The sequence below is a fragment of the Strigops habroptila genome, chromosome 10 (genome assembly GCF_004027225.2).
Source record: "Strigops habroptila isolate Jane chromosome 10, bStrHab1.2.pri, whole genome shotgun sequence".
Classification (NCBI taxonomy): domain Eukaryota; kingdom Metazoa; phylum Chordata; class Aves; order Psittaciformes; family Psittacidae; genus Strigops; species Strigops habroptila.
Window position 1 is genome coordinate 23636002 of NC_046359.1, and position 27660 is coordinate 23663661.

Below are 27660 nucleotides of genomic sequence, written 5' to 3' on the forward strand. Positions count from 1 at the left end.
GTGTGGGTATTGCATTTGGAGTTTTTTGGAGTACACTGATAGCCAGTGAATCTTTCTGTAGTGTCTCGTTGGAAACAGATGTAACTGTGATTGTGTTATGGAATGTATTTTCTCTGTCATACAAATTTATCTTTCTGAATAAAAAGCAAGATTAAAGAAATGCTTAGAACCAAAGCTAAGTATTAGCCAAGTATCAGGAAGACAGTAGGTGTCTGCAAATGTTGCTTTTTCTTCTTCAGTGCTTTCCCTTTTTGTCCAAAGGGTTTCTTTTTGGACCTTTTTTGTATGCTGTGGACCTCTTCTTACTGGAGACAAAGTGAAGCTAACAAGTTGTGTTGTGATTTTGCGTGCATGCCAAGTGGTTGTTAGTTCTGTGGGCCCTGTACAGAATAGTCTTAAGCAATTCTGGGCTAGATCACATCTGTTCCTAGTGTGTGGTAAAGGTTTTGCTTTTCTCATATCACACAGAGAACCTAGCTACGCTCAAGTGAATTTTACACTGAGAGATGCTTTCTGGTAAAAACAGCTAGCATCAAGGTTGGATGCTGCCTGTGCAGGTGCACTCGGTCACTGTCGCTGCACTCTCTCACTGTGAAGAGGTTGTGAGTGTTTTGTATTTGTGAGGGGGTAGAGGAATCCTCAGCTTTTTGCACTGACAAAGCAAATTGCTAGGTTTGCTCTGCAGTCTTCTGACCCTTTGTGTGTTCATGTCTGTTTGCCTGGAAGATATGACTATTGCTGATGCCTATCAGTGTGAGCCCAAGCCTTGTAGCCCTCAGCGAGCCGTTCCAGTGAAGCTGTAACTGTAAGTGAGCTTAGAAATGAGACTGAAACTACAGTGAGTAGTAGCTAGAAGAAAATAGAATTGGAGCTACTGCAGACAGTAGCCTGCTAGGAAGAGGACTGTAAATGTTAAGGAACATTACTGATGAGAGATGGAAAAGGCAGATAAAAGGAACCGGGAGGTTAAGTTTCCTCTTATATTACAGTGCTAATTAGAATAGCTGAAGAGCTACCTCCTGCTGTAGCTCCAGGCTGAAGCTGAGTTTCTCCAGGGTAGTCAGAATGTGGACTTGACTGCAAGCTCCTTCAGAGAGAGGCTTGTGAATAGTGCGATGAGCAGCATTAGTGCTGCCTTCTATTTGTGGATATTACCTATATCCATTTCAGCTTTGGAGCACATATTTGTTCTGAAGAGAGTGTCTGCTCCTCTCCGAAGGGACGTGTGGTGAATTGAGGCACCTTGGAATTCTCTCTGTGGTAGCAAAGGATGCTCAGGTATTGTAAGCAAGGAAGGCTTAACTGTGCTGTTCAGTGCAGGGAAGTCTGCAGAACAAAACTTGGTGGTTGTGGCAGGGTGGTTGGATCAGAATGACAGAGGCTGGACTCCTCCTGGTGTTGTACAGGAATGCAGGTGGGGAAGCAGTGACCCCAGCCATCTAGAAACAACAGCTGCCTTTCAGAGGCTAGTTACTGGTCTGCACAGGCATCCTGCTTAGTGGAGAGATGGTTAAAAGACCTTCCTTTTCTGGAATGCAGTGAAGACGAGCTTATTTCACGGAAGGATCCTGGCACTAGATAGTTGCCTGATGGTGCAGCAATTTGCTGCCAATTCCTGCCCTGGCACCTGGCTGTGGGCTGCTTGACGCATGTCTGGCTGTTTGCATGTGTTGTGCTGATAGGTGACTGACACCAAGTTTCCTTTCTCATGTTTCAGAAGCTGTTGGCCAGATGCTGCTGGATGCTGACAGGGGAAAGCTGAGTCAGAAACAAATGGCCAGAAATGTTTGGACACGTCGTCACTTTGGATCTGTAAGTCCTTGTTTGTGGGGAATCTTGTCTGGAGGCACTGTGAGTATTTAAGTGTCTCTGGAAATTCTCAGATCATGAGGATAGGTTTTGAATCCCAGTATCTTTTCCAGGTAGGTGGGGATGAGGTGATGGGTAGAATAGTTGCTGGCTCTGGGGTAGGAAGCAGGACAGTCCTGTTTGAGCCTGAGGAACTCTGTGCTGAGAGACAGGGAGGCCCTTGGCGTGTTTGTTCTGAGCACCACTGCAATGGGAACATGTGTGGACCCATGGGTGCAGCTGTTCCTGGAAGCCTCTGCTTGTCTGCCAGCCCATGTGGCTGATGCTGAGCCAGCTCCTGCTGGGAGTTGGTGGAAAAGCAGATTCAAACTGTGCTGGCCTGGTCCTTCCTGGAGGTCTCTGTTCTCCCTCTCTTTGCTTTCTTCCCCTGTTGCGCTGTTGTGAAGCTGGTTTTATTCCTGTGCTAGTCGAGACCTGACTATAGCATTGTAGTAAGGAAAGGGGCCAGACAGCTTGTTGGGGCAGGGCCAACACGAGGGCACCTCTTCAGTTTGTTTTGGCAGAGCTTGTGTTTGCATGGTCCTGGTTGCCTGCCTGTTCCATTCAGCTTCAATCTGGCCCTCCCTGTGTGCGTACAACTGCTGCACACCCTGTGCCCTCCCAGGGCTTGGTGCCATTGACAGGGAGAAAGCAGCACAGCAGCAGAAGCTCATCAGGGAAGAAAGGAAGGCTCCACTGCAGCCTGTCTCGTGCTAGTGGCAGTGTGTTGGCCACAGAGCTATGCTCTTACAGCTGGCTCCCAGATCAACCCAATCCTCTTCTTGTGGTGATGGGTACCTGTCATGGTTTAACCCCAGCCAGCAACTGAGCACGACACTGCTGCTCACTCACTCCCCAGTATACAAAACAAGTGATGCACAATGCAGTTGCTCACCTCTCACTGACTGGTGCCCAGCCAGTTCTGAGCAGTGGTCCCTGGCCAGCTTTCCCCTTGGTTTATATACTAAGCATGACATCATGGTATGGAATATCCCCTTGGCCAGTTGGGGTCAGCTGTCCTGGCTGTGTCCCCTCCCAACTTCTTGGGCCCCCCAGCCTACTCACTGGTGGGGTGGTGTGAGAAGCTGAAAAATCCCTGACCAGGGTAAGTGCTGCTTGGCAACAACTAAAACATTGGTGTGTTATCAACATTATTCTCATTCTAAATCCAAAACACAGCACTGCACCAGCTACTCGAAGAAAATTAACTCTATCCCAGTCAAAACCAGGACAATACCCTGGGCTTTAAAACAGAGAGGAATGTTGTTTCTGAACTTATGTTATATCCCTGGTTGGCTGGACGCTATCTTAGAAAGGCCTGTTAGCAGCAAGGTAGAGCGTGGCATACTGCTTGCTGGAAGTCAGAGTAGCTTGCCTTCCTCTCTCGTGGAGGTGTGGGTTATCACAGCTTTAGGCACGAGGAGGTAATGTTTTGGCTCAAACAAGAGCCTGATAATTGCCAGCTCATTTGTAGGTGAGAAACACTGACTTGAAAGGGTGTGAGGTAACTGTTAGCATTACCAAGCTTCCATGCTGAAGGCTTCACAGTTAGCATCAGTCTGTAGTAGCAAGGAAGATTAGCTGGGAGGGTCCCGTTTCATGGGAAGTTTGTTTGGTCTTTACTGGAACCAAGGTTTCCTTGAAGCTATTGCCTCATGAATTCTGAGTTTGTGTGGTCCCAGTTGCCCAAGTGCCTTGGACATGTCCCTGCCAGGTGCCTTTCCAGCCCTCGCTGGGCTACGTGGCCCAACTATCCTAAGCTGATTTCATTAACTTTCAGATCTGATGCAGGAACTTGGAGTGAGATGATCATACAGTTGTTCTTGGTTATACACGTTCCCTATTCCTAACATATTTATGGGGTGAGATTTCAAACCAGCTGCTTTGCTGTATGCTAAGCTATTTGTTTCTCTTCTTCAGGGCATCTGAGTGAGCGTCCCTGCTTCATGAGGCTTTGAATTTGAGCCCAGGCTGGTAAGTGCTGAGGTCCTTGTGGGCTAGAGAATGATTGTGATTTCAGCTTGGCATATCTATGTGCATCTACTGTCCTTAGCCTGGAAAGAATTGACAGAAGAGTCCCCTAGATCTCCTATTTCATGGTGTCGACAAACCTGCTTCTGCTCAGAATTTCAGCATTCCTAACAAGTCAGACCCACCTGTTTTGCTTGGGGATGCAATAGAATGTGCATTCGGTATGCTGAATGTGATTTTTCTGAAGTATTAGAGATCTCTTCACTTACTTGAGTCTTTTTAGGAGATGAGACCTTGAGGGAATGACTTCCAGCATTCTGGTGGTGGAAATTTACAGGTTAGTGCTAAGAAGTTGTTCACATCTCTGGAAAGGTGTGAGAATCTTCTGTGAGCTTACGTTTTTAGTGGAGTGGAGGCCAGCTTGCAAAGTGTAAGTGTAACGCCTGCTGTGGCTTGGAGCCACTTTGTGCTTGGTGCAAACACCTCGCATGTGACAGTCCTCCCAGGGGACTCAGTCTAAGTGTCAAGAAGACGTGGCTAGGCAAGAGGGGTAAGAATTGGAGAGAATTCTTGGGGCTCCACTGAGACACTTAACATGTAAAACTCCACTGGCCAAAACACAAAGCAAGCGAAATCTGCTGGGTCACTCGCCCAGTGGTATCCATTGACTGCCTTGAAGGTATGTGAATGGGAGTCAAATGGTCCTGCCTGTAGAAGCAGGGAGAGGGTGATATGAGGTGGCTCCTGCACTTTGAAGTGCTGCAGGTCACGTGAGGGTTGCAGAGATGCTAGGCTTGATCAGTGTTAGGATCCAGCAAGTGAAAAGGGAATGAGAAGCGGGTGCTTACCTCAAATATAGGGGAACTATGAACTATATGTTGTCACCAGGGAATATCTGGTACTGGGCTCTGTGGGGACTGCTTGGCAGCTCCAAGACTTCTTGTCTTGTGTACAGTGGGGTGGTTGAAATCCTGGCTGCTTGGGGGTAAGTCTTCCTGCCCTCCTGCAGTCCATACGTGGTGGAAAGGAAAGAGATTCTTCCACATGTACAAGATAGCTGCTTTCCTTCTACCCCATTTTTTTGCTTTTGTACTGCTACAGCTCCTGCATCAGCTCCATGCCTAGCATGGTAAAGGGACTAATCTGATCTTTCTGCTAGTGGTACTGATGCATGTTGCAAAATCTGGCTTTAGGTACCAACATCAAGGGCATTGCCATCCTAATTCGATGCCACCTATGATTTGGGGATGGTCTTTGTCTTTTCTGACAGTGAGCAGTTGTAATGGTATGGTACCTCCTTCTGACAAGCCTCCTGTGGTCTGCTCCATTGGGGTTCCAGTGTAAGCCAAAAAACTTCTGGGTTTGGGCTCTTTAATGGTTGGAGTCTCCTCCCACATAGTTCCTGCTGACAGTGACAGCACAGGATCAATAACTCCTGCTCCAGCTGTCACTGCTGCCTGTAAAGGCTTGCAGTTTCCATATCGGAAAAGGCCTTTCCTAAAGAGCCTAATCAATACGCTGCTGTGAGGTCTGTTCTCGTTTGCTATATATAATCCGGATACATACAAACTGCGTGTGTAGAGGGGGGAGAGGATGTGCCAGCCCTCTGCTATCGCTGGCTGGGAGAAGGACACAGCTACCTCTTACTTTGCTCCCTCTCCTGCAGCTGCTTCTCAAGGCTTGTGGCCACATCCATTCCCTGCTCAATTAGCACTCTGCATGGGGACCGGCTCTGGGACTCCAGGGGAGCCAAATTCCTGCTGGGTCGCTTCTAGGGTTCGATGGAGCACCTGTGACTCTCTCTTGTGTGCACTTTCTGCTGTTGGTAGGTAACCCGCTTTTGGAGCCACACAGGTGGGAGGATGTCGAGCACCGCTCCATCAAAGAAGCCTTACCGCAAGGCACCCCCGCAGCATCGGGAAGTCCGCCATGAGGTGCCCATCATCCGTGATGACCAGGATGGAGTGATCTTGGCTGAACAGAGTCAGGTAACGGCTTGCCGGGTGGCAAAGGGCTTAACACCATTGCACCAGCAAACAGGGTTTAGTTACACCAAGGCAGGACAGCTCAAGCAGGCAGAGGGGTTTGAGGTTTGCAACCTGAACTTCTCATCGTGGTCCCTGGAGTCCAGCAGTGAGAAGGAAGTGACAGGGTGCAGAGCAGAGTTGAACATCAAGAGCCAGACTGTCTCGCCAGCACTTCCTCATGGTGGAAAGATGGGGCAGCGAAGTGGGAAGCGGTGCCCAACCCGCAGTCGTGGGCACCGCAGTAGATTTGTGAGCCGTAGCATGGAGACAGTTGTCATGTCTGGAGATGAAAGACACCATCCCACTTGCTCTTTCAAGAGCAGAAGCCTGGAACGCTCACTTATGTTTAAAGAGCCTCCTGAAGTCCTGACACCGAGGAAGTTTCAGGTCTCCTCTACCCGCCTGCCTCTCAAAGGAATCCTGAAGCAGACCAACATGGGAGGCCCATGCCCTGAGAGCTTACGCAAGTCCCACTCAGTGGAGACGCTTTCCCGTGGCCACAGCTCGCGCAAGTACAGTGATCCTCAGCTCTGCCTCAGCCAAAGGGAGAAGCAGTCGCTGGAGCACAGCAGCAGCAGCGCTGCTGGCCCTGTCAAGCGCAGGGAGAAGATCACGGAGGAAAAACTGCAGTTCTCCAAATTCCTGGATGAGATTAGCCAGCGAGTGCTGAGTCCCATCCGCTTGCGTTCGCTGGGAGAGACCAGGGGAGCAGAACAAGAGCAGAACTTTACCCTTCTCCCCAGAAGATCTGTACCAGAAGGCCAAGGGGTTAAAACCAAGCGTGTAGCTGAAAGATCCCCCTGCCTGAGCAGAAGAAAAGCAGAAATGAAATGTGAGGCACTGGGAATGGCTTCATGCCAGAGAAAGTGTTCTGAGAAGGCTGAGAGAGCTTCCAGACAAAGAAAGAAACCTGTCCTTGGGAGGAAGGACAGTAAGGGAAAACTCCTTTCCATAGAGAGGAGGGTAGATGTGTGTCAGTATGAGCTGAAGCAGCTGGCGGACCTGGGGCTGGCAGGGACATCCTCCAGGCAGCAGCACTCACTGTCTTCTTGGAAAAGCAGCGCGAAGGGCAGAAGGGATGAAAGCAGTCCTTGTTCACAGCTACTACAGCCACACCATCTGTGTGCTAAACTTGGGCAGAAGAGTGCAGTGGAGCCGAACTACTCAGAGAAAGGATCCTTCTCCTCTCCAACACGTTGGAGTCAAGAGGAAAGGCCTGCCCCATCTAGAGCCTCCCCTTCCCTCAGCCTTGCACTAAACAAGGTAGGTCCCAGGGCCACTGTCTTACAGACAGGGGTCTCACAAAAGCCAAAGCCCCCACCTGGATCTCATCTAGTCTGCAGTGCCAGTGGGGAGAGTAAGAGCCTTTTGCCTGGTCACTAGTACCTGCTGTGTATGTATTTGTGGGGGCAGGGGCAGCAGTTGCTAGATGATTCTGCATGAATTAACCGATTGCCATGTGGGGTCAGGATGTGAGAAAAGAATGGATTGATGTTTTGCCTTTAGGGATAGAAGGGCGTACGCAGGTGGTGAGGACCATTCTTTTAAAGTGTGAATTAATGAAGGAAGCAGCCCCATGATGTCCTAAGGCTAGGGCTGGGATGGTTTGCCTTCTGTAATACTGCTAGTAGCTCAACAACCTCATCCACAACTGTGGCATGGCCTCTCAGCCCAGAACTGGCTGTGACACTTAATGGACAATCTGAAGCATGGCAGCACTTTAGGTTTATGCAGTGCTGTTAGTACCAAGCACCAAAAATAATCTATGGGCAGCTTGGGCCTTGTGAGAATGGTCACGGTCTTGGGCTTTCACAGAAAATATGGTTGCTTCTGGTGCTAATGAAACGTGTGCCAGCTGTGCCGGCAGGCAGCAGCCATCTCACGGGTTAACACAGAGAGCACAAAGGAAATGAGAATAGCTGAGGGGTGCGCTCTTGTCACTGCGCTGTATCTCCATGTTCTGTAGGTCCCTGCTCCAGCCAGCTCTGGAGAACTTGCCCAGAACATTAATTTCGTTCATAGGTTTTTCTGACCTTTGGTGTTTTTTCTGCTATCCTAGAATAGTTATAGTGGCTGGTTTCAGGTCTGCAGAAAGGAACTCTTTTCACAGCACAATCTGGGTGGAGGAAATGGTAGCACATTTTTCAGCTCCCAAATGATTCTCTCTCATTCTTTTTGTGGGGCTTCAAGGGTGTTGTGATTACTGTCGTGACAATTTAATCGTCAGTGTATGCTGGGCTGTGAGATTCGTGCTACCCACTAACTGCGGTTGTGGAGGAAGCTGAAATACCAGCTAAGGTGGTGATATTACAAGAGATGCTGAGATTGCACCGTGGGAGAGTAAAGTTACCTAACTTGTGTGGTGGTTTCTGGTCTAGCTCTTCTACCCTGAACCAGAACACATGGTCTGTCTTGGTATCAAACAGCTGAGCACTGTGTACTGATCCTGGAAGGGTCTAGCAACCAGACTCTGCCCTTCAAGACAGTGTGAGACAGCAACTCCTCCTCTGAAAGAGTCTCATAGCTGTTTTCTTCCCTGTGCAGGAACCCTTGACGGATGCCGAAAGGATGAAGTAAGTGTCCTGCTCCCCCTTTATGCCTGTCATACTACAACTGTGTGGGTGCTGATTCCTCACATCCTGCCTGTGCCACCTGCACAGTGAAGCTGACTGGCCCTGCAGGCTTCAATCTTCTTGAGGCCATGTGGGCAGAGCTCTAGTCTGTGCCTTGCCAACCTCTGCCTTGCATGTCTGTTCCCCTGAAGGGGGAGGGAACAGAGACCCTCATTGCAGGTGCAGGCAGAAGAGTTGGTGGGTGTGAAAGAAAGTAGGAGATAAAGCCTTTAATACAGGTGGAGAGAGGATTGCCTTTTTCAACCCTTCTTGTTTTGGAGTAAGCCACCAGAAGCAATATGCAGAAGCCTGCTGCTGACTGAGGGTGAGAGCTGAGCTCTTTGCTGGTGGTGGTGTGGGGCACAGACAACTGCTAGTGCTGAGCTCCAAGCCATAGCGAGGAGCAGGTTTGCACTGCCAAAGAGAAGCAGTGCTCTTCTAGGTTTCTCCAAACAACTGAGCACAAAGGAATGAAAAATAACAGAAAATCTTTCTGATCACGAAGCATGTCCTGGCTGGGGAGGAATGGAGTAGTTTGTGTTGGAATGGGGTTGACTGGCAGCTGTGATCACATCTGTAAATGCAGCCCACCACCTTGCTTCTGGGATTAAGGTTGTATGGAGTCCTCTTTCCACCATGTATTAAGGGGTGAGGGCTTTTGAACAGTTTCAGGGGAGATGATTTTGCTCTTTTTGCCTTCAACTCTTCTAACCTGGACTGTGATAAATTATTGAGTGGGTTTCATTCGCCAGTGAGGGACACAGGAGCTGTGCAGCTTGTCTGGCTAGTGGGGTTTATTCAAGCACTGTAACCAGAGAGGAAGCTGGAAGCTGTGGCTTGCCAGCTGGCACGTGCTTCTTCGTGCCTGTTCCAAGAGAGTTTGAGTCTCTCTTTCCTGACAAAGATGCACCTCTCACTGCATGTTCTGGAGTCTTCTGCCACTTCGGTTCCTGGCTTCACAGGGCCCCCATGTCGAGTCTTGGGCCCTAGAGCAGGGCAGCGGGGTGGAGGTGCTGGTGTGGAGTGCCCCTTGTGCACTCAGTGGTACCTTGTTCCTGTGTGCCGCAGGCTACTGCAGCATGAGAACGAGGAGCTGCGCCGCCGGCTGACATATGTGACTAACAAAATGGAGGCGATGGAGAGGGAGCTGGAGTCTGGTCAGGACTACCTGGAGATGGAGCTGGGGCAGAACCGGGAAGAGCTGGAGAAATTCAAGGACAAATTCCGTAGGTATGAAAAAGAAAACGAGAGTGGTAGAATCGGAGAGATCCCTCCCACCAAGGACTCGCTCAGCTGGCGTGAGCTGGCTGTGCCCTGTTGTGTGAATCAAAAGCATGCTGCATCCTCAGAAAGGTGCACCCCTAGACTGTGGGTGCACCTCAATTAAAAATCAATGTCAGTCACTGGTCACATGCTTATACATGACATAGCTCAGAGGAGTCCTCCAAAGTCATTCACACCCTCCCCTGCAAGATCCTTTCACCCGGCCAACCTTATCTTGCCTCCAGTAACTTGGGGCCTGAAGGCCATTATGTGGCAGAGGTAAGGCATAGCTAATATGCCTGGTTGTCTCAGTTCCATTCTTTCTGGAGTTGTGGAGTTGGTGGTTTGCTTGATAAACAAAAAAGCTATGAAGGGGACTTGAGTAGGTGCCTGAGATCCGTTCCCATGTATACAATCTTGTTTCTGTAGGTTGCAGAACAGCTACACTGCTTCCCAGAGAACCAACCAGGACCTGGAGGAGAAGCTGCATGCCCTGGTAAGTGCCCTAGTAAGTTACTCCAGAGAGGAGGTGGAAGAGAGCCGTGTGTTAGGAGCAGATGGGGTGAAGGGCCCTGGCTTTACCCAGCAGATGTGGCAGTGGGTGAAGGGTGAGATTCTGGCTGTGACTATCTATTCCCCATTCTTGCTAGTGTCATGAATTGTTTTCTTGATTTACTGAGTCCCTACTTGGTCATGCATGTGAGCTTTGGCTCCCCGCAACACATAATTGCATGGTACTCCGTCATGTTGCTTCAGTCCCTCTCAAAATGCCAGGGATACGTCAGGCAGTCTTGGGGTGGTCATCCTGGGAGGATGGGGGCAGTCAGAACAGAGCCAATGTGCGTATATGTCTGTTGTGTGCATTCATAACACTCATGGCTGTTTCTTTTCTCTCCCTCCCTCTCTCTCTCTCTCCTCCCCACGCTGCCGCTGGCACTCGCTGGGCGCACTCACCTCTCAGGCCTCTCTCAGCCAAAGCTGGATTTTTGCAGTTGCGTCTTTTCGTTTGTGTGTTTTTCCTTTTTCCTCTTTACGTGTCTCTGCCTGTTGGTTCCATTGTCAGTCCCACAAACACCACCCCAGATGGAGGGGCCCCAGCCCTCGTCCAGCCAAGGGCTCACCTGGTATCCAGCAGCTGCCCACAGATGCAGCAGGTCCCAGCTTGCAGTGCTCCATCTGAAGAGCGTTTGACTCTGAGCCAGCTGGAGCATGGCGTGTTGGGAACCGGTGCCCATAAGCTGTGGCACTGCACAAGATACAGATGGCTGTGAGCCTTGTTTGCTCCCTTTCCTTCAGCAAGTCGAACAGCTGAGATGCTGATTGCCTCCATGTATCCCAGGATGAGATTTCTTTGGTTCTAGCACTTGAATTTCTTGAGTTTATATTCATTGTGCTGGTGCCTGAAGAGACTGTATATGTGGGAAGCATTGTCCTTACCTGACCCCCCTTGTGTGTCGCTGCACTGCACCCCGATGCACAGCTGGGCCCTGATCATCACAGCCTTGAGCACCCTTGGGCAGCATTGGAAGAACTTCTTGAGAAGGGAATGGCTTGGTTGTTCTGAGCTGTCACCCATCTCTGCTATTACATCTGTGTGTCTATCAGCACTGCACCTCAACTGTTAGGGTGTCTAAAGAGGCAAGATTGTCTGCTTTAGGGAGGGCATTAACTGACCTCTAGACAAAGCTATAAAGGTCCTTTTTCTTACTAGAGCAAGGCTTAAACCCTTTAAAGATGGTAACCTCTCCCTGCCAAACCCTCTTTTGTCCATTCAGCATTGACTGCTGGATCTTTATGGGCAGTGTTCTTGTTCTGTTTCCCCAGAGAAGAGGGCTGGGTATCACAAGCTCAGAGATCTTTGCTGCCAGCGGCAGGATTGGATTGATTGTTCAAAACCACTAGCTTTCCACCAGGCACCGTGTGAACCAGGGCAGAGAGGAAACATGGTTGTGCTGTAGGAAGAGATACTGTGTTGAGGAGGTTTGAACTCTACCTGTTCTCTGTAGCTGTCCCCCTTGTCTGTCTGTCTGGAAGTTTTTGTATCCCAGCTGAGCATGTCGTTGTGCTATGCTTGGGTAGAGGTGAGTGGAGAAGCCAAGTTGTTCTCTGCTGGGGGGATTTACACCTGGTGTTCTTGTATCCCAGATTAAAAAGGCAGAGATGGATCGCAAGACGCTGGACTGGGAGATCGTAGAGCTCACTAATAAGTTGCTTGATGCCAAAAGCACCATCAATAAGCTGGAGGAACTCAATGTAAGTGTCAGTCTGCAAATGGCTGTGGAAGTGTGTGAGGTGTGGGCTTTTCCTCTTGTTAAAAGTTACTAGTGTAAAGAAGCACGTGAATGACTTCAGTGTGTGTGAAAGTGTGGAAGCTGTACACAGCAGTAAGGACAGACAAACAGAAAAGGGTCTGAGGGGTTGAGCAAGGAAGAACTGATCTTCAAGTCTGACGTATTGGCTCTTTGGAGTTTAGTTTGATCTGAGTCCAGGCTGTACCAGCGAAGGGGTCGTTTACTCGAGTGGTGGGAGGGAGTTGATGCTTTTTCTACACCATTAATAGAGAAGTTCCTGAGTTTGCTGCTTGTTTCAATTAACTGCCCTCAACTTCCTCCAGTCTGTCTGTTTGCAAGAGGGCAGTGTCTTCAGGCATGGCTGAGAGCTTTGGGATGGGATAGCAAATCTGGTGGGACTTCTGGAGACTACTTAAATCCCCAGAGGGAGAGGGGGTTGACACACTGACTGTATGTGTCTGGAACAAGGACTGGAGTTTAAAGGAACACATTGGCTGAGTTGTAAGAAAATACACAGGGGCGTGGAAAAGAGGGAATGGCAGGTGTCCTCATGAGTGATTCATCACATGCCTGTTCCTGCTTCCGTGCAGGCAGCATCTCGTCAGATAGTGCATTTTTGGGTAAGAGATGGGGCCAGTCTAATACTGTTGCACACCTATGCCCTTCTTGCAGGAGCGCTATCGACAGGACTGTAACCTTGCAGTACAGCTGCTGAAGTGTAACAAGTCCCACTTCAGGAACCACAAGTTTGCTGATGTGAGTAGCAGTCCTGCTGAGGTGCGGAAGAAGGGCTCGTGGTCCTGCCTGCATCTTGCTTTCTTCAGCTTTCTCTGCAGGGCCGTTGGTCTCATCCTTCAGCCTCAGATAGAGGGTGGGGGAGGGCTCCTGTTCCCACTCCCACTGAGAAGGCAGCACAGAGCCTCTGCCATCTCCTCTTTCACGCCAGCTCCATTTCACAGCTCAGCTAGGAGCTGTTATAAAAAGCACAATAACCTTGAATTTGATAGCCTGCTGGGTGCCTGCTGGGAGCTGGCAGGAGGACAGACCTCTCTCTTACCCTGCTGTCCTCTTCCCTTCCTCACCTGGCCACATGGAAGGTCCACGCTGTCTGATAAGGAGCTGAGCTCCAATAGTCTGGCCTGGCTTCAGTTCTTTCTCTGAGGAGAAATGTGGGAGGCGGCACTCGGGGTGTCTTTTAGGCCTGAATGGGAGAAGTTGGTACCAAATCATACTCCCCCTCGTGGAATCTGTTCAGCTCATCTTGCCCTCAGGATGAGCAAAGATGGAGTTTAGGCCTTCCACATTAGTAGCATCACTTGTTCGGTTGGAAGTATCATTCAGGCCCCTACCCCAGCTCTCTCTTGCTGTACCCCTTGTCTCCATCCCTTCTTAGGTTCCTCTCAGCAAAACCATGTGCTTGTCTTTTTTAACTTAGCAGGTGACCAATATGTCACCCTCCCCCATTGTGTCTCAAATTAGCACTCTTGAGGTCAATGTATCAGTTACTGCTGGGGTAACCTTGACCTCTCTCCCAGCTGTCTCCCCTCCCTGGAGCTTTGCATTCTGCCCCCCAGAGCATCGTGTCCCACATGGCTCCACTGGCAGGGGGTTGGTGCTGAGCAGCTGTGCAGTCTGCCTCACAGCCAGCTGTTGTCATGCAGTGTGCCCTGCATCCACACTTTCCTTCTGCCTCTGATGGGGCTCCTGCTGTGCCACCGAGTGGCTTACAGAGCTCTGCTCTCCACTTCATGCGGTGCATCGGTGTGGTGACCAAGGTGGGGGCAGCCTGGCAAGGTGGTGGGGAGAGCTGTAGTGCCCATTTGCAGGACAAGGAGCAGTGCTTACCCCCTGCTGAGACCCCAGTCCTGCAGCTTTGGTAATAAACCCCATGTTTGTCTCTCTGAAATGGAGAGAGTGAGGAAGTGGGATGTGTTGGTGAGAACAAGGGAAGGCATCGATTCTGCTCTGCGGGCAGGCTGCCAAGGCAGCATGGCTGCAGTAACTGCGTTCGGGGAGCACTGTGGATCCCAGCACTGGGGGCTGTTGAGTCACTTCAGTGCAACCACCGGCTGATTTTCCACAGATCAATAGACCCCTTCCTAGCACGTGCTGGCTGAGCCTTATCTCTCTGCTCACAGGCATGGGGGACTGAGCCCATGGGCCATCTTTCTCTCTTTGCACAATGGGGCCTGTGAACCATGGCCTAAAAACATGACTGGTGTGACAGCTAGAGAGTCTTGTCAACCCCTCATGGGACAGGGCTGCTTTGGAAAGAGATGCCTTTCTCAAGGCAAGGTAGGTGACTGTTAGGGTCAAGAGGAGGAGTACAAAGTACATGTGAAGGTTGGTTGGAACAGGCAAATTATTTGGAAGTGAGTGGTTTGCATGGCAGCCCCCTTCTAATGCCCTTTTCCTTTTCCCTAGCTTCCCTATGAGCTGCAGGACATGGTCAGTAAGCATTTGCACAGCACCCAGGAGTCCACAGGCCCTGGTCAAGAAGCAACCCACACCTTGGCTCCATCTGATGTTGTGCCCACCTCGGTCATTGCCAGAGTCTTAGAGAAACCAGAATCTCTGGTTCTGAATTCAGCCAAGTCCAGCAGTGGCAGCTGTCCCATGGCTGAGGATGTCTTTGTGCACGTGGACATGAGTGGAGCCCCTCCTGATGCCTGCAGCAGTGCAGGCCAGATGGGGAAGGAGGGAGGAGATGCAGGAAAACAGCAGAATGGTGGCTGCAAGCCTCAGAGCAGTGTGGAGAGTGTGCCAGAGGAGGTGCCTGCCTTTGAGAAGCTAAGCCCATACCCTACACCATCACCTCCCCATCCGATGTACCCTGGGCGCAAAGTGATTGAATTCTCTGAAGACAAGGTAAGGATCCCAAAGAACAGCCCCCTGCCCAACTGTACGTACGCTACACGCCAGGCCATCTCCCTCAGCCTGGTGCAGAGCGAAGACGAGAGCTGCGACAGGCAGCGGACACTCCCCAGCAGCCCTGCCTCGGAAGGGCGCCGTTCGGCCTCCAGCTGTTCCTGTCAGCAGTCACCCAAAGCAGCCCGGGCTCATGGCTCGTCCCAGAGCAGCCCGTTCAGCAGCCCCCCCCAGATCCCCAGCGCCTTCGCCAGCTCCGCCAGCTCCGAGGAGGACCTGCTGGCCAACTGGCAGCGCATGTTTGTGGACAAGGCACCCCCCACCTCGGAGCGGGTGCTGATGAACCGCACGGCTTTCAGCCGCGACACGGCCCCCGAGCTCCAGAAGAGGTTCAGCCGCTCCATGCAGGAGCTCGGTAGGGCGGCCTCGGCTTACTCGGATGGTGAGGAGTCTGCACAGAGCTGCAGCTGGACCGTGAGTCGGGACTCGAGCGTGGACACAGACAGCACTGAGTCCAGAGCCCGCAGGAGCCATTTCTCCTCAGACTATGGTACAGATTTCTCCCAGGACGAAGCTCAGAAGCTATTGCAGGAAAGCGGTGGAGGTACCGCTGAGCCTGGAAGCCCCTCACCAGAGAAGCGCAAGGACTATGTAGACCTTGGCTTGCCTGAGAGCCCAGCTGAGGAGAGAGAAATGTTGCTCCAGGGAAGCAAGGAGAGCAACCAAGGAGGTGCCCAAGAGGAAAGTGGAGAAAGCAGGGTCAAGCCTGCCTTCAGTCGGCCACACCGCAGCCCCAAGAGGATGGGGGTCCACCACTTGCATCGCAAGGACAGTCTGACGCAAGCACAGGAGCAAGGCAACCTTCTCAGCTGAGGCAGGGCAAGAAGCAGCCACATGCTGCAGAGCTGTGGGATGCCTCCATCTTCTGAGGAAGGAACCCCCCTTAGTACCCTCCTCCTGGGGGGCCTCTGCTCTGAAATTTTGTATTTATTCTCTTGCTACCTGGAAGAGCTGGGGTCCACCTTCCCCAGCACCTCAGACCCACAGTACTAGCACACACAGTGTGCAGAAGCACGTCCACTGCCCTGGCATACTTTCAGCTCTCTTCACAGCCTCACACTGGTGCCTGTACCGGAGCTCATTCTTGGTACCCCTTGTCCTGGTGCCTGTGCCTCTTAATGCTCACATCTTCCTTCCCCCTTCCCACTCAGGTACCTGAGGCCCTGGGTACTCTCATGTTCTTTGCCTGCAGCTGCTCTGCTCTCTTTTAACTTGTGCCAACAGGGCAGAGTGCCTGTGTGGTGGTGTCTGATTCCCTGGGAGCCCCCAGGGGCTGTGAGTGGGGCACCAGGACTCTCCCAGCAGATGGCTCTGTGCCCCTGGGGATGTGCTGGGATTTCTGGTGTCTCATTTTCCTGCTGGGTTTTGTTTTCCCCAGCTGCCCTCTGGGTGGTTCTCCAGAATCTGCCTCTGCAGGTCCCCATTGCTTGGCTTCTGTGTTGGGCTCAGCACCCAGCCCCCCCTCAGGCAATGCACGGGTGCTGGTGCTGTGGCGTGGAGCACGGGTGCTGTCTGCTGGGGTGCTTCGGGGACGCACCTCCCGCTAGGCACTGGGATCTGTGTTTGTGTGTCTCCTCCCTCACACTTCTTCCCCCGCTCTCTGTGCTGTTTTGTTTGCACGGTGCTGATGCTTTGCTCTTGGGTGGGCTTCTTTCTTCTTTTCAAGCCTTTGGTTTTGGGGTGTATTGTCTTTCCTTTCTCCCCGCCCTGCATAAACAGATGCAGCCGTTGGCAGCCAGTCCGATGCCTGCATTGAGGATGTGTTGAGGAGGCTCAGCTTGGAGCTGCGCTTCCCTCTGATCCTGGCCTCCAACCTGCAGAAACCCCTCCAGACTCAAGAACAGCATCTCACTCCTGGCGATCAAGGTGTGAAGGACGCCACTGGGCTTAGTGCAGGGTGGGCAGGGATGGGAGGGCAGCGTGCTGAGGAGCTGCTCCCTGCAGACACACTACCTCACGGCTCAGCAGCAGCCCTTTGCCAGGGGCTCCTCGCACACCCCGTTCTCTGGGGGCTCCAGACTGGCGCTGGTGCCTCTCTGGGGCCTGCCCTTCTGGATAGGGCCTCTCTGTGTGTTTCTCCTGGTGTAGTGTGATAATGTGTGACTTTTCTTCTCAGTCTTGTGTGCTCGGTGTCTTGTTGGGGGGGAGGGAAGGGGAGAGGTCTGTAGATGTAGGTATTTTTTTGAGGGCTTACAAAGCCCAGGCATCCTATTTTAATATTGTCCTGTGCCCTTGTCTGTCTGGTGTTTCTTGGCTCCCTGAGGGGTGCAAGGCAGGGTAGCCTGGTTCCCTGTGCTATGCCTCCCTCGAACCCCACTGGCTGTTCTCAGCCTACTGTCTGGTTTTTGAGTTGGGTTTGTGTCGTCCTCCCACCCTACTCATCGAGGGCTCTTCACTGGGCTGTAGCGAGCAGCCCTCTCTCTGGGAAGGGAGCTTCCGTTCATATGCTTGCAGCAAGATGTGCGGCCAAGAGCTGCCTCGAGCCCTGCTCCCCTCCCCAAACCCCTGTCTCTGCAGAGGGCCTGCAGCTGGGGCAGCCAGGGCTTCAGCTCGAGCCTGGAGGCTCCAGGGCCTGTGAAAGGGAGCTGCAGGCGCCTCTGGCGGCTCTGTAGGTTGCTTTCTGTCCCCTGCTGCCTTGTTTCCCACCTCCAACATTGTGGAGCTGGATGCCACCCTCTGGCGGGGAGGTGGAACTCGGTATTTCACTACAGTGTTTTGCTCGATACCTGTGCAAACGGGCTGGTGCTGAGAGCAGGAGCCTCCTCTGAGACTGCAGGGTGTTCATCTACCCAGAGCTGAATGTGGTGGTGGGGTCCTTGCGTTAGCTTTCATCAGCTGCTCCACTGCTGCATTTCTTCTGTTCTTCTGCAGCGTTGCTGAGGGCTTGTATGTGCAGTGGCTGCCAGCTCCTGCCTCACGGACATCACCTGGGGTTGGATGCTCACTGAGTGAGCTCCTCTGGCTCCCTGAGGGGGAGGCATTGCCCCATTTCCTGCTGTGCTGGTCAGGGGACGAACCCCACTCTTGCTGAAGCAGCTAGTGCTGATGGTGCTGGGCAGAGCCAGCCTCCCTCTGCTTTTAGTCAAGGTAGGCTTAAAAGAGAAATGGAGGGGTGGCAAAGGAGTGCCCAGTGCCTCACCAAACCCTTCTTCACAGCATTAGGCTGCTGGCAGAGGTTGAGGAGGAGCCTCAAGAGGAGCAGAGCCCTCTCCCAATGGACAGGGTGCCTGCCCTCTGCACTCCTGCTCACCTCCAGCAGTATTGGCTCTGGGGCCCTGAGCTGACCCCATTTTCAGTGTCCCAACTCCAGACTGTTAATCTGTAACTAATGTGTTTTTTTCTGAAATTTTCAAACTGATGTATATTTTAAGACCAGAAATAAACTATTTTAAAAGTAGGTGGCAATGGCTACAGTGTTCTCTGTTGGTTAAGATCTGGCCCAGGCTGATCCTGAGCACATGAGGGAGCAGAGCCTCTCATGGTACAGTGTTCCAGGTTTGCTGAACTGTGTGTGCCACCCATTAGCTCTCACAGGGAGAGCGATCCTGTGGCCTGTAAGCTTTCCAGGAGGCTGTGAACTCACTGGTCATCCTGACTGTGCACTTTAGCAACAGCCTGATGCAAGGTGCTTGTGCAAATCAAGTCATCTGTGTTGGAGAAGAGGTGCAGTCCCAGGCAAGGAGTAATGTGTGGGGATGAGCTGTGGTTTTCTTCTTTAATCTTATCCAAGCTCTGCGAACTTTACTTTGAGTCTGAATGTAGACTGGCAGCTCAAAGATCAGACTGAACCTGTGGACCAGAATCCATTGTTCACAGCAGCACTTGTGTCACTTCTGACTCAGCTCACAGCAGCTTTAAAAAGGGCAGATTATTTAACCAGTAAACTTTGAGAAACATTAAAAAACAATGTGGGTAATTTTCACATTACTTAAAGGCTGTAAAGGCTTGGCTTGTAAAGGAACTCTGCAGGGAAGCTTATTGTGCTGTAAGCAGCCTCAGTGTTACTCATAAAATTCTGCCTACCCCATTTCAAGCATTTTGCTGCTGAGAGGTCAGAGGGCTCTGATGAAATTTCCTCTATCTCCCGAGTTATGCTGCCTGTGCCCTTCTGACCTAGGTGTATGTAACACAAGGGCAGTTTCTTGTTTCTTTGTCCCCATAATTAATGATTTTGTTCTGTGTTCCCTTGAGTAGCAGCTGCTGCCACAATTTAATCTTCCAACCTAATCTGAGCCTTGAAACATGATATTCCTTACCTAGCTCCAGCAACGGCCACTTGGCTGAGCAACAAACGCTGGTGCTGCTGCAGCCACCTGGTGCCAAGCCCTGTGCAGAGGGGCTCTATCCCAGCCCTCTACTTGCTGGGCAGAGGGAAAGCCTGGGGGTCACTAAATCAGGCTATGACCAACCTCCCTGCAGGGCCAGGTGACCATCCTAGGACCCTGCCCTTGCAGGGAGCAGGAGAGCCCGTGGGCTGGGGGGGCTGCTGCCGGTGCTCCCGGTACCTACCAGCATCTGCCCCGTTGCGGAGGGCGCAGAGTGATGGAGGGGACACTGCCATGAGTGGTGCCATGTCTGTGACCTTTATAAAACTCTCATTGCGACAGCAGTACAAGCAATAGAAAGAACATCTCTTATACACATCTGAATAAATACAGCCTGCGCCCTGCGGGCACAGCCGGGCGCGGGGGAGAGGCAGGGCAGCGTGAGCTACACAGGCAGCGACTGGACAAGCACAAGCGGCCAATGTGGTGCGTGACAACACAGAGACTTGTGTAGAGATTCGCTCGGGCCAGGCTCCGGCACTCAGAGAACCAAGAGAGGCATCAACAGGACGTGAAATGTGTGAGAAGAGGGCTGGGGCAGCCCGCGGGCAGCAGGGGAGCCGTGGATGCACGCTGCCCCAGCGGGCACAGTGCTCTTCTCGGCAGAAGCAGGCAGGGTAGCCCAGCTACATTTCTGTTTCTGCTAAGAGGCTGTCACCGAGACCTGACGTCATCAGGACCATCTGGGAGCTGGAATCTGTGGTGAGAGAGGGAGGAAACCATGAGCCGCTTGGGCTGCCAGAGCATGCCAGGCTGTACTCCAGATCCAGAGGTGAGGATGAGGAATTATAGTGCAGCAGGGTGGGAAGCAAACTGCTCCGAGGATTGTGGGATTAAGTAGGAACTAGGTCTACTCTGGCCATGCAGCAGAACAGAATCGATGTCTGGGGAGGAGGGAAGGCAGAGACAGCACCAAGAGCCCGGGGTGGGTTATCGGCATTTGTTATCTTGGCTGTTGAGAGGAGCATCAGCTCTGAACCCTCCCGACACACACTTGCAGGTGACACTGGTTGTGCTGACCCCACCGTGCCTTACCTAGCCCTGCACAGGCCTTTAAATCTGCACTCACCGGCTGTCTTTTCAGCCGGAGAAAGTGTCCAGCTGGGACAGGGCTGGCAGGCTGCAAGCCATCCAAACCCACATAGGGCAGTGGTGTTGCCTTCCCAGGAGCAGGGAAGGCAGTGGGCAAGCAGCCATTTCAGGGCAGCAGAGGCCTGGAAATCCTGACCTTCTGCGCTGCATGAATGGAGGGTTTGTGCAGCCCTTCCCTTCCTGCCTCAGGAAGGTGAGGGCAGCTCTCTGGCTCTGCGATGGCACAGAACGCCAGCCAGGAACTCTTCGCCATGCCAAGTGAATCAGCTGCAAGGAGGATGGGCACGCATAGCAAGTAAGAAACTCAGCAGGGTACCAGTTTCCCATCCAGAAGCCTTTTTAAACAGAAAACAACACTGTTTTTTCCTGTATGTGAGGGAGATCTTTAGTGGCCATGTTTCTGTGTGATCCTGTCCTACACATTGATCCCATTGCATGGGATCAATATTTTGGGGATTAATTTCTGAAAAATGGATCCAAAACTTGGCCAGAGCTGTTAGTAAAAGGATTTTTATGGCTCTAATAAATGAGGATCAGATGTTTTGAGGCCCAGGGAGTGGTTGGGTTTGTCTGCTGCTAGTCTGATATGAGAATTGGGAGGGGAGAAAGGACAACTAAAGGTAAAAAAACCCAACACAAAATGAAAACCAGCAGGATCACGACACAGGCAGGACAATATACAGTATCATATATACAGACAATACACAACAGGCTACTGCTATCTCCATAATATGCCTTTCTGTGTGCTACAAGCAACAGACAGGCTGTGACACCTGGCTAACCCTTCACATGTTTGGGATGCAGAGATAGGAATAGGTGATGCTGTGCGGATTGCAGGGAGGTTCAGGAAGCATGAGGAATGACATGAGTTTTGGCTAGGATATTTAGCAAAGGCCCCCGAGATCTTTAATGCTCCTCTCCTTGAGTTTTAAGACTTTGCACAAAGGTTTTGTTCCTGCAGCATCAGGGAAAATGCCTCTGAGGCACCATTGCCTCTCGTTGCAGCAGCTGCATTGTCCTCAGAGGCTGCTTTTCCACGTGCAGCTTAGCCCAATGCTACTTAACATGAAGGTTGCACCTGGAGGCTGTCTGGATTCGAGTTCACAGGGAGAAGGGACAGATCCTCTTCACCAGCCCTACCACAAAAAACCAGACACCCCAATTCCTGCCCACAGCCCAGGTCCCACAGCTCTTACTGTTCTGGCAAATCCAGGGGTTCTTCTCCCTGGTTGTGACTTCGCGAGCCTCTGTCTCCTCCTCTTCCTCACCCTCTGAGAGCAGGTCAGAGATCTGCTGCTGTAGCTCGGGACTGATGTTGTTCTCTGCCAGGATGAGTGTCCGTAGGGCTGTGGGGTAATTCTCTACCATGTCCAGCAAGGTCTAGGTGGAGAGCGAGATAAGCAGGCTGTCAAGCACAAACGGCAGCTAGGCTGAGCAGAAAGAGCCTCAATGTTCTGTCTCCCTGCAAACTCTAGCCCTCCTCTTCTTACCTCAACCTTCCCTTGGCCATGACCTCCCTGCACCAGGCTTTCTGAGAGCCTGAGAACTTCCCATCTTTCTGTGGGAACAGCTGAGCCTGGATTTCTTGGCTCTATAGGCTAGACCCCTCTTCCTGCTGGGAGCTGGGACTCAGAGGAGAGCCTGCGCTAACAAGCCTTGGCCTGTATCTGTCCACAGAGCTTTAGCTCTGATCCTCATCCACAAATCCAACCCCTTACTTTCTCCAAGAAAACCAAACTACAAAGAGTCGTGTGTTTCTCCCTGATGACTTGGGGAAGGTCCAGGTGCCCTAGGACAGAGCTGTGCCTTATGAGCTCCTCCTCGAGCTCCGGAAGTGCCAGGGGAAAGCAACAGCACCCCTGGGCGCAGGGAGGGAAAGGTGTGCCTGTGGACTTGGGGAGGGGAGTGGAGGCAGGTATAGGTCCTGGGGCCTCTAAAGACAGCCAGGACCTATGCCCTTGAGATGTCAGTGATGGTGTAGAGTAACAGCATGCTCTCATACCTGGGCTGACTGGTTGGTAAGTCCTGTTCCCTCCAAGTCCAGAACTTCGAGGGTTCGACTGGAGGCCACAGCAACAGCAAGCATCCCTGCTACCTGGTCACCTGCAGGAGAAGCAAACCGGGGCTGTCAGCAGCGCCTGCCTTCCCTCATGTAATACCACATGCCTTCGTGGGCCTTAGGCTGTCATGGAAACATCCTCTGAGTATTTAAAAAATCTCCTGATCTTCAAATCTGTTACCTTGGGGGTGGAGAGGGGGGAAGCTGTTAACTGGGAAAAGAGACAAGGTAAAGGTACACCATTTTGTGGTTATGGGAGCAGTCACTGATTATCAGGGGGAACACAAAGGAACACAGTGAAATTGGGTTTATTCCACAAGGAACCATATCTTCCCAAATATCTTTCCTACTCAAGGATGCGAGGGCCTTTAACAATCCCTGTAAGGCATCCCACATGCAGAATAAGGAACTGAATACCTCAGTCTAGGGGGAGGTTGGAGCCGGACAGAGGACTCTGCACTAGCTGACAGGCTGTCTCCCTGGAAAGGGGGCAGGCTTTGGGGGTGGCTGCAGCAAGATGAGGAGCATTAAAGATTGATGCTGCTGAAGAGACAAGACTCCAGCATGTTCTCCTGATATTCCCTGGCGAGTGCCAAGATACCATGCAACTGTGACACCTTCTCTTGGAAAGAAAAAACAACAGGCTGCTGCCAGGTAACCCCCTGGGACCTTTCCTGCCCAGGAGGAGGTACCTGGTCAGACAGACAGGGCCTGGAGGGAGGCTCCTGTTTGCAGACCAGACTGGGTGAGGAGGGGAGCGCCCTGCTGATGCTCGGGGAGGCACGGCCTGGTCTCCTCCTCACCACCTTGCATCAGAGCTGAAGAGAGTTGGTTTCTATGGCAATGAGTGCCAGGCTCTCCTCCTCCTCCTCCTCCCTGCTCTGCCAGGAAGACGAAGGGGGGAGTGCGGGGACATACTGCGTCTGCCAAACCAGCGTCCAGGGCTTCAGGAACAGGGGACACATGGAGGGCCAAACATGATGACAAAGGTGGTGGAGTCGGCAAGGCACAACCTCCTTTCTGTGCCTCCCTGCAGGGCATGAGGCCACCTCACACAAGGAGAGCAGCAAGGGTGGCTTTCCCTGCACCGAAGGCACCTGCCAGGGTGAACTCGCTGCTGGGGATCAGAAGGCATCTATGCAAGAAACTGCCCCATCCCACTGGCGATGCTTTACCACCACCTTTGTCGATCTTGGTCCCCGGCCATCCACTGGTGCAAACTGCACAAATGCTGAGAGGCAGGAGTGCAGCGTCCCCTGCTCCTCCTCCCTGCCCCCCCCAGCTTACCTAGGGGGTTGTAGTCCAGGTTCAGCACACGGAGCTGGGAGCTGTGAGCCACTGCAATGGCCAGGCGTCCCCAGCCTTTGCTTGTGACGCCTGGGTTGGCGCTCAGCGTTAGCTCTTTGAGGCCTGGAGAAGAGAGAGAAGCCAAACCAGAGCCTTAGGGTCACCAAGGCAGTCTCAGGGGAAGTAACCAGAACAGCTTTGGGTCATGTCTCCTGTTCTCTGACAGAATAAAGGGTATGGTTTGCTCTGACAACCATCATCACATATTTCACTAAACAGTGAAATATTTCACTGCTTTCAGCAGCAGCTCTTCATTTTCCCATGCTGTGACCGCCCCATTTCTCTGCTCCCATCCTGAGTCCTGCTACCCTAAATAGAATGGAAACAAGTAAGGTGTGTGTGAGATGACTGACGAGGAGGAGGTGGCATGAAGTGACAGGTTGGAGAGAAGATAACAGGGACAGTGGGCTCTGAAGCCTGCACCTGGGGGGTGTAGCCAGCAGAGATAACAGCATCAGTAGTACTGTAAGCACACTCATAGAAGGTGCTGGAGAGAGGTGGAAAGCACTTTGTGAGTCAGGAGAGAGAGGTGGTGTTACCTCAGCCCATGCCAGCTCTCAGCTTAACTAGCCCACAGGCCTCTGACCACCAAAGATCATTCCCTGCAAAGATCTGAGCCTTGGCACTAAGGTTATTACCATGCAACTACACACCCACAGAGCGCACCCGCAAGCAGGGACAATTCCTAGGCACTGACAACAAAGGCAAGTGCCAAGGTGGGGGCACACCATGTATTTATCTGCGGTCATTACCAACATATAAATGCAAAATAAAAAATTCAAAGCCCAAGCTGTACCCTCCTCGTTTCAAATGCTCCTGTCATGAACAAGAAACAATCTGTTGGTCCCTGAACTCCAAACTGTCAGCAGGGCAGATGAATAGCAGAAAGTCCATGTCTGCCCAAGGGAATTGCTCCTCTGTTGCTTGGCTTTTCTGCTTTACTTAAGTTGGGGAAAGAAATTCCTCAGCCCAGCCAAATGATAGAGCCGGCCTCCCCCAGGGCTGAGGATTTACTGCTGTGTGCATCTGCTCTGTGTGAAAGCTCCACTGGTCATTGTGCAGCCCGCAGCCCCTGGTGCTTACCGGACTTGGCCCCGTCAGGCGGCAGGAGCCCACAGATAAGGTTGATGCCTTCATCACCCAGCATGCAGTCTCCTAGATCCAGAGCCACCAGCGAGGGGTGGATGGAGAGAGCAGGGTTGAGGAGGGCCAAGCCTGCATCTGTCAGGGGACTCCCATGGAGGCTGCGCAGGTAAAAGGGAAAATTACTATGGAGCCTTCATCCTGGGGGCTAACTAACCTTGATGGGGAAGGAGAAGCAGACGAAATGAGGAGGATGATAAATGTTAACCTCACGTGGGGAAAAATCGCTGGGAAGCCTCAGCCGCTACGGTGTCCCCCCTGGGGTGCGCATGGGATGCCAGCGGCGCAGGGGCAGCCCCACCACCGGGACAGCCAGGCTGGAGGGGCTCAGACTGAGAGCCGGGGCCGTGCCCAGCCGGCGGGACAGAGGCGGCTCCCGCCCAGGCGGGTGAAGGGCAAGGGGTTACAGCGGCGAGGGCATTTTTCCTCCGGCAAGACTTAAATTCAGGGGCCATCCCGGAGCTGCGAGACCCCGAAGGACTCGTCCCCGCCCGGAGGGGGCCAGGGGCACCCCGCGCTGCCCCCGCCCCGCCGCACTCACAAGAGAGACTGGACGGAGCGGTTCGTCTTCAGGGCCTCGGCCAGCTGCTTGACGCGGTTGATGTTGGAGACGATGCCCAGGTTGAGGTTGAGCTGGGCCAGGGAGCGGGACTCGGCCGCCCCCCGGCAGACATGCCCGAAGTCCCGCTCGGAGAGCTGGCAGCCCCGCAGCGACAGCAGCCGCACCGAGTTCTCCCGCAGGCTCTCACAGATGTCTCGGATCTCAGCCCCCGACAGCGTCTCCCCGGAGATCTGGATGGACCCCGGCAGCATCTTCCCCTGGCTCGGGGACCCGCCAGCCGCCGCCAGCCGCCGACCCCGTCGTGGCGGTTGGGCGCCGGGGGCGAGCCGCGCTGCGCGCTGCGGGCCGGGGCGGGCGCCAACGCCGCCGCTGCTGCTGCCGCTACCGCCGCCGCCGGGCAGTCCCGGCCCGGCCCACCGCGGCCCCGGGGGCGTCACCGCGCAGCCTTACCGGCGGCTGCCGGGCCGACCCGCGCCACCCGGGCGGCGAGACCCAGGGGAGCCATCGGCGGGGGCTAATCCGCACCGGCGCCGGGCTCTGAGCCCCGCCGGGCCACACCGCCTCGCTGCGCTGAGCCAGCAGCGCCGGGCGGAGGCTCAGCGGCCCCTCGGCCCCCCGCCCCGCCCCGCCCGCACCTGCCGGGCTGCCCCGCCTCCTCCCTGCCGCCGCTGCGGGCCCTCCTACCGCCCGGGGCGGGCCGACACCGCCCCCTGCCGGGCAAGACCGCCTCCTGGCGGAAGGGGGCGGGCGTGTGGGAACCCCCCACCCCATACCGGCGTCCCACGCCGCCATCTTGGGCCCCGGCGCCACTCGAAGCCCATGAGGGGTGATGCTGGTGCCCACTGGCTCCTGCCTGCAGCCTGGGGGCAGTGGCGGGGCCAGAGGCGGCTGGGGCTGCATGCCCGGCGCTGAGGGGATGCAAGAGGGGAGGGAGAGTGGGAGAAGCCCCTGGGAAGGGCTCTCCCTGCCTGCCCTGCTACAGCCTGGGCAAGAGGCCAAAGGCATTGGCATACTTGGTCTCAGAAACAGCAGTCTTCTGCCAGCTTTAGTGACATTTATACTTAAACCCACTACACCCCAAGCTTGGAGCCATGGCTTGATGTTGAGGTTGGTGTGAACCTCTCTTCATGCCCACGGCTTGCAGAGCTGGTGCGTGGAGGCAGCTGGCGAAAGGTGGAGGGTTGGGGAAGTGCCACAGGCTTCCTTACCCCTGCTGCACACAGCCTGCTCCCTCAGCCCAGCCTGAGGTGTGAGGGGAGTACCTCACCCCCTGCTCATTCACAGGTATGGATCAGAGGGATTTGTCCCCTCTGCCCCCCTCATCGCGTAATCCTGTACTTGGAGAGAAATAGGAAGCAGGGCCCCTGCATTTTCAAGTCCACTGAGCTGAAAAAGGAAGCCAGTGATGTGGAAATTAGGTTAAACCGCCTAAGTAGGCAGCTTTCTGCACATAACTAATCTGGCTGCTGCACACAGCAGCGCTCAAGTGAATTCCAGTCCAGTGGGTAACTCTGGGACAAACCCAGGCTCCTCTGCTTGTTTTGCAGGCCAGGGTGGGAGAGAGGGGATGGAAAGTGAGGGGGAAAATAGGAGAGGAGGGGGACATGAAGCAGTTCTCCATTTCAGTGGAGGAGCTGGTCACCTGAGCTGAGAGCTGCATGTTAGGTCCTGAATAAGACAAGGGGAACAGCAAATAAGAAGCTGGACTCGGATGTCAGCTTTAAGACTTTGGCTGCAGCATCTAACTTACAGTGTAGGTGCCACCATGCCCTTTGAGTAATCCATTGCTGTTCTCTAGAACTATCTACGTACCTACATGGGCTTGATACTGTACATGCAAGACACATCAAGAACAAACCACTGGCCTGGCAACACATCTGCTCTGGGATATGAGCAGCAGCTGCGAGCATCCAGCTGTGTTACAGGTGATGGCTTTCAAAAAAGATGCAACTGATCTCTAAGGTCACATTAAACGGTCCAGATGAGAACCGGATCCTATGTACTGCAGGGCTGCAAGGGGCAGAGGCTGGATGTCAGAGTGGTGGGCAGGGGAGTAGCTGAGAAAATACCAGCTGCTGATCTGTACAGGTCGACTGGGAGGCTGCACTGAGTCTCACCTTGTAATTAGCTCCAGGCACTAATTAACCCATGCATCGTTAAACAGGCTATTATTAGAGAGGTGCTTGGAGGAG

At 53.1% G+C, this 27660-nt stretch overlaps 2 protein-coding genes across 6 annotated transcripts in view; one reads left to right on the top strand and one right to left on the bottom strand.

Annotated features, from left to right (window-relative positions):
* The window catches only part of TJAP1 (tight junction associated protein 1), a 39236-nt gene extending 20899 nt beyond the window's left edge, over nucleotides 1–18337 (top strand). The window contains exons 3-11 of one of the 5 annotated variants that reach the window (XM_030500028.1): nucleotides 1718–1812; nucleotides 3769–3822; nucleotides 5649–5807; nucleotides 8391–8419; nucleotides 9527–9688; nucleotides 10151–10217; nucleotides 11867–11974; nucleotides 12685–12768; nucleotides 14437–18337. In XM_030500028.1, the coding sequence (XP_030355888.1) occupies nucleotides 5682–5807; nucleotides 8391–8419; nucleotides 9527–9688; nucleotides 10151–10217; nucleotides 11867–11974; nucleotides 12685–12768; nucleotides 14437–15753 (1893 nt within the window). In that variant the 5' untranslated portion in view covers nucleotides 1718–1812; nucleotides 3769–3822; nucleotides 5649–5681 and the 3' untranslated portion in view covers nucleotides 15754–18337. Of the gene's footprint in view, nucleotides 1–1717; nucleotides 1813–3768; nucleotides 3823–5648; nucleotides 7110–8390; nucleotides 8420–9526; nucleotides 9689–10150; nucleotides 10218–10682; nucleotides 10713–11866; nucleotides 11975–12684; nucleotides 12769–14436 lie in introns of all 5 variants that reach the window. The other 4 variants (XM_030500024.1, XM_030500025.1, XM_030500027.1 and 1 more) reach the window with 4 other exon arrangements.
* Nucleotides 18338–19500: 1163 nt separating this feature from the next.
* On the bottom strand, nucleotides 19501–26205 carry LRRC73 (leucine rich repeat containing 73). Its single transcript, XM_030500034.1, has 6 exons — nucleotides 25448–26205; nucleotides 24847–25007; nucleotides 23704–23826; nucleotides 22360–22460; nucleotides 21554–21737; nucleotides 19501–19962 (listed from the first exon to the last, which is right to left on the bottom strand). The coding sequence occupies exons 1-6, from the start codon at nucleotides 25717–25719 to the stop codon at nucleotides 19892–19894; spliced, it is 912 nt and encodes a 303-aa protein (XP_030355894.1). The 5' UTR covers nucleotides 25720–26205; the 3' UTR covers nucleotides 19501–19891.
* Nucleotides 26206–27660: the final 1455 nt, after the last annotated feature.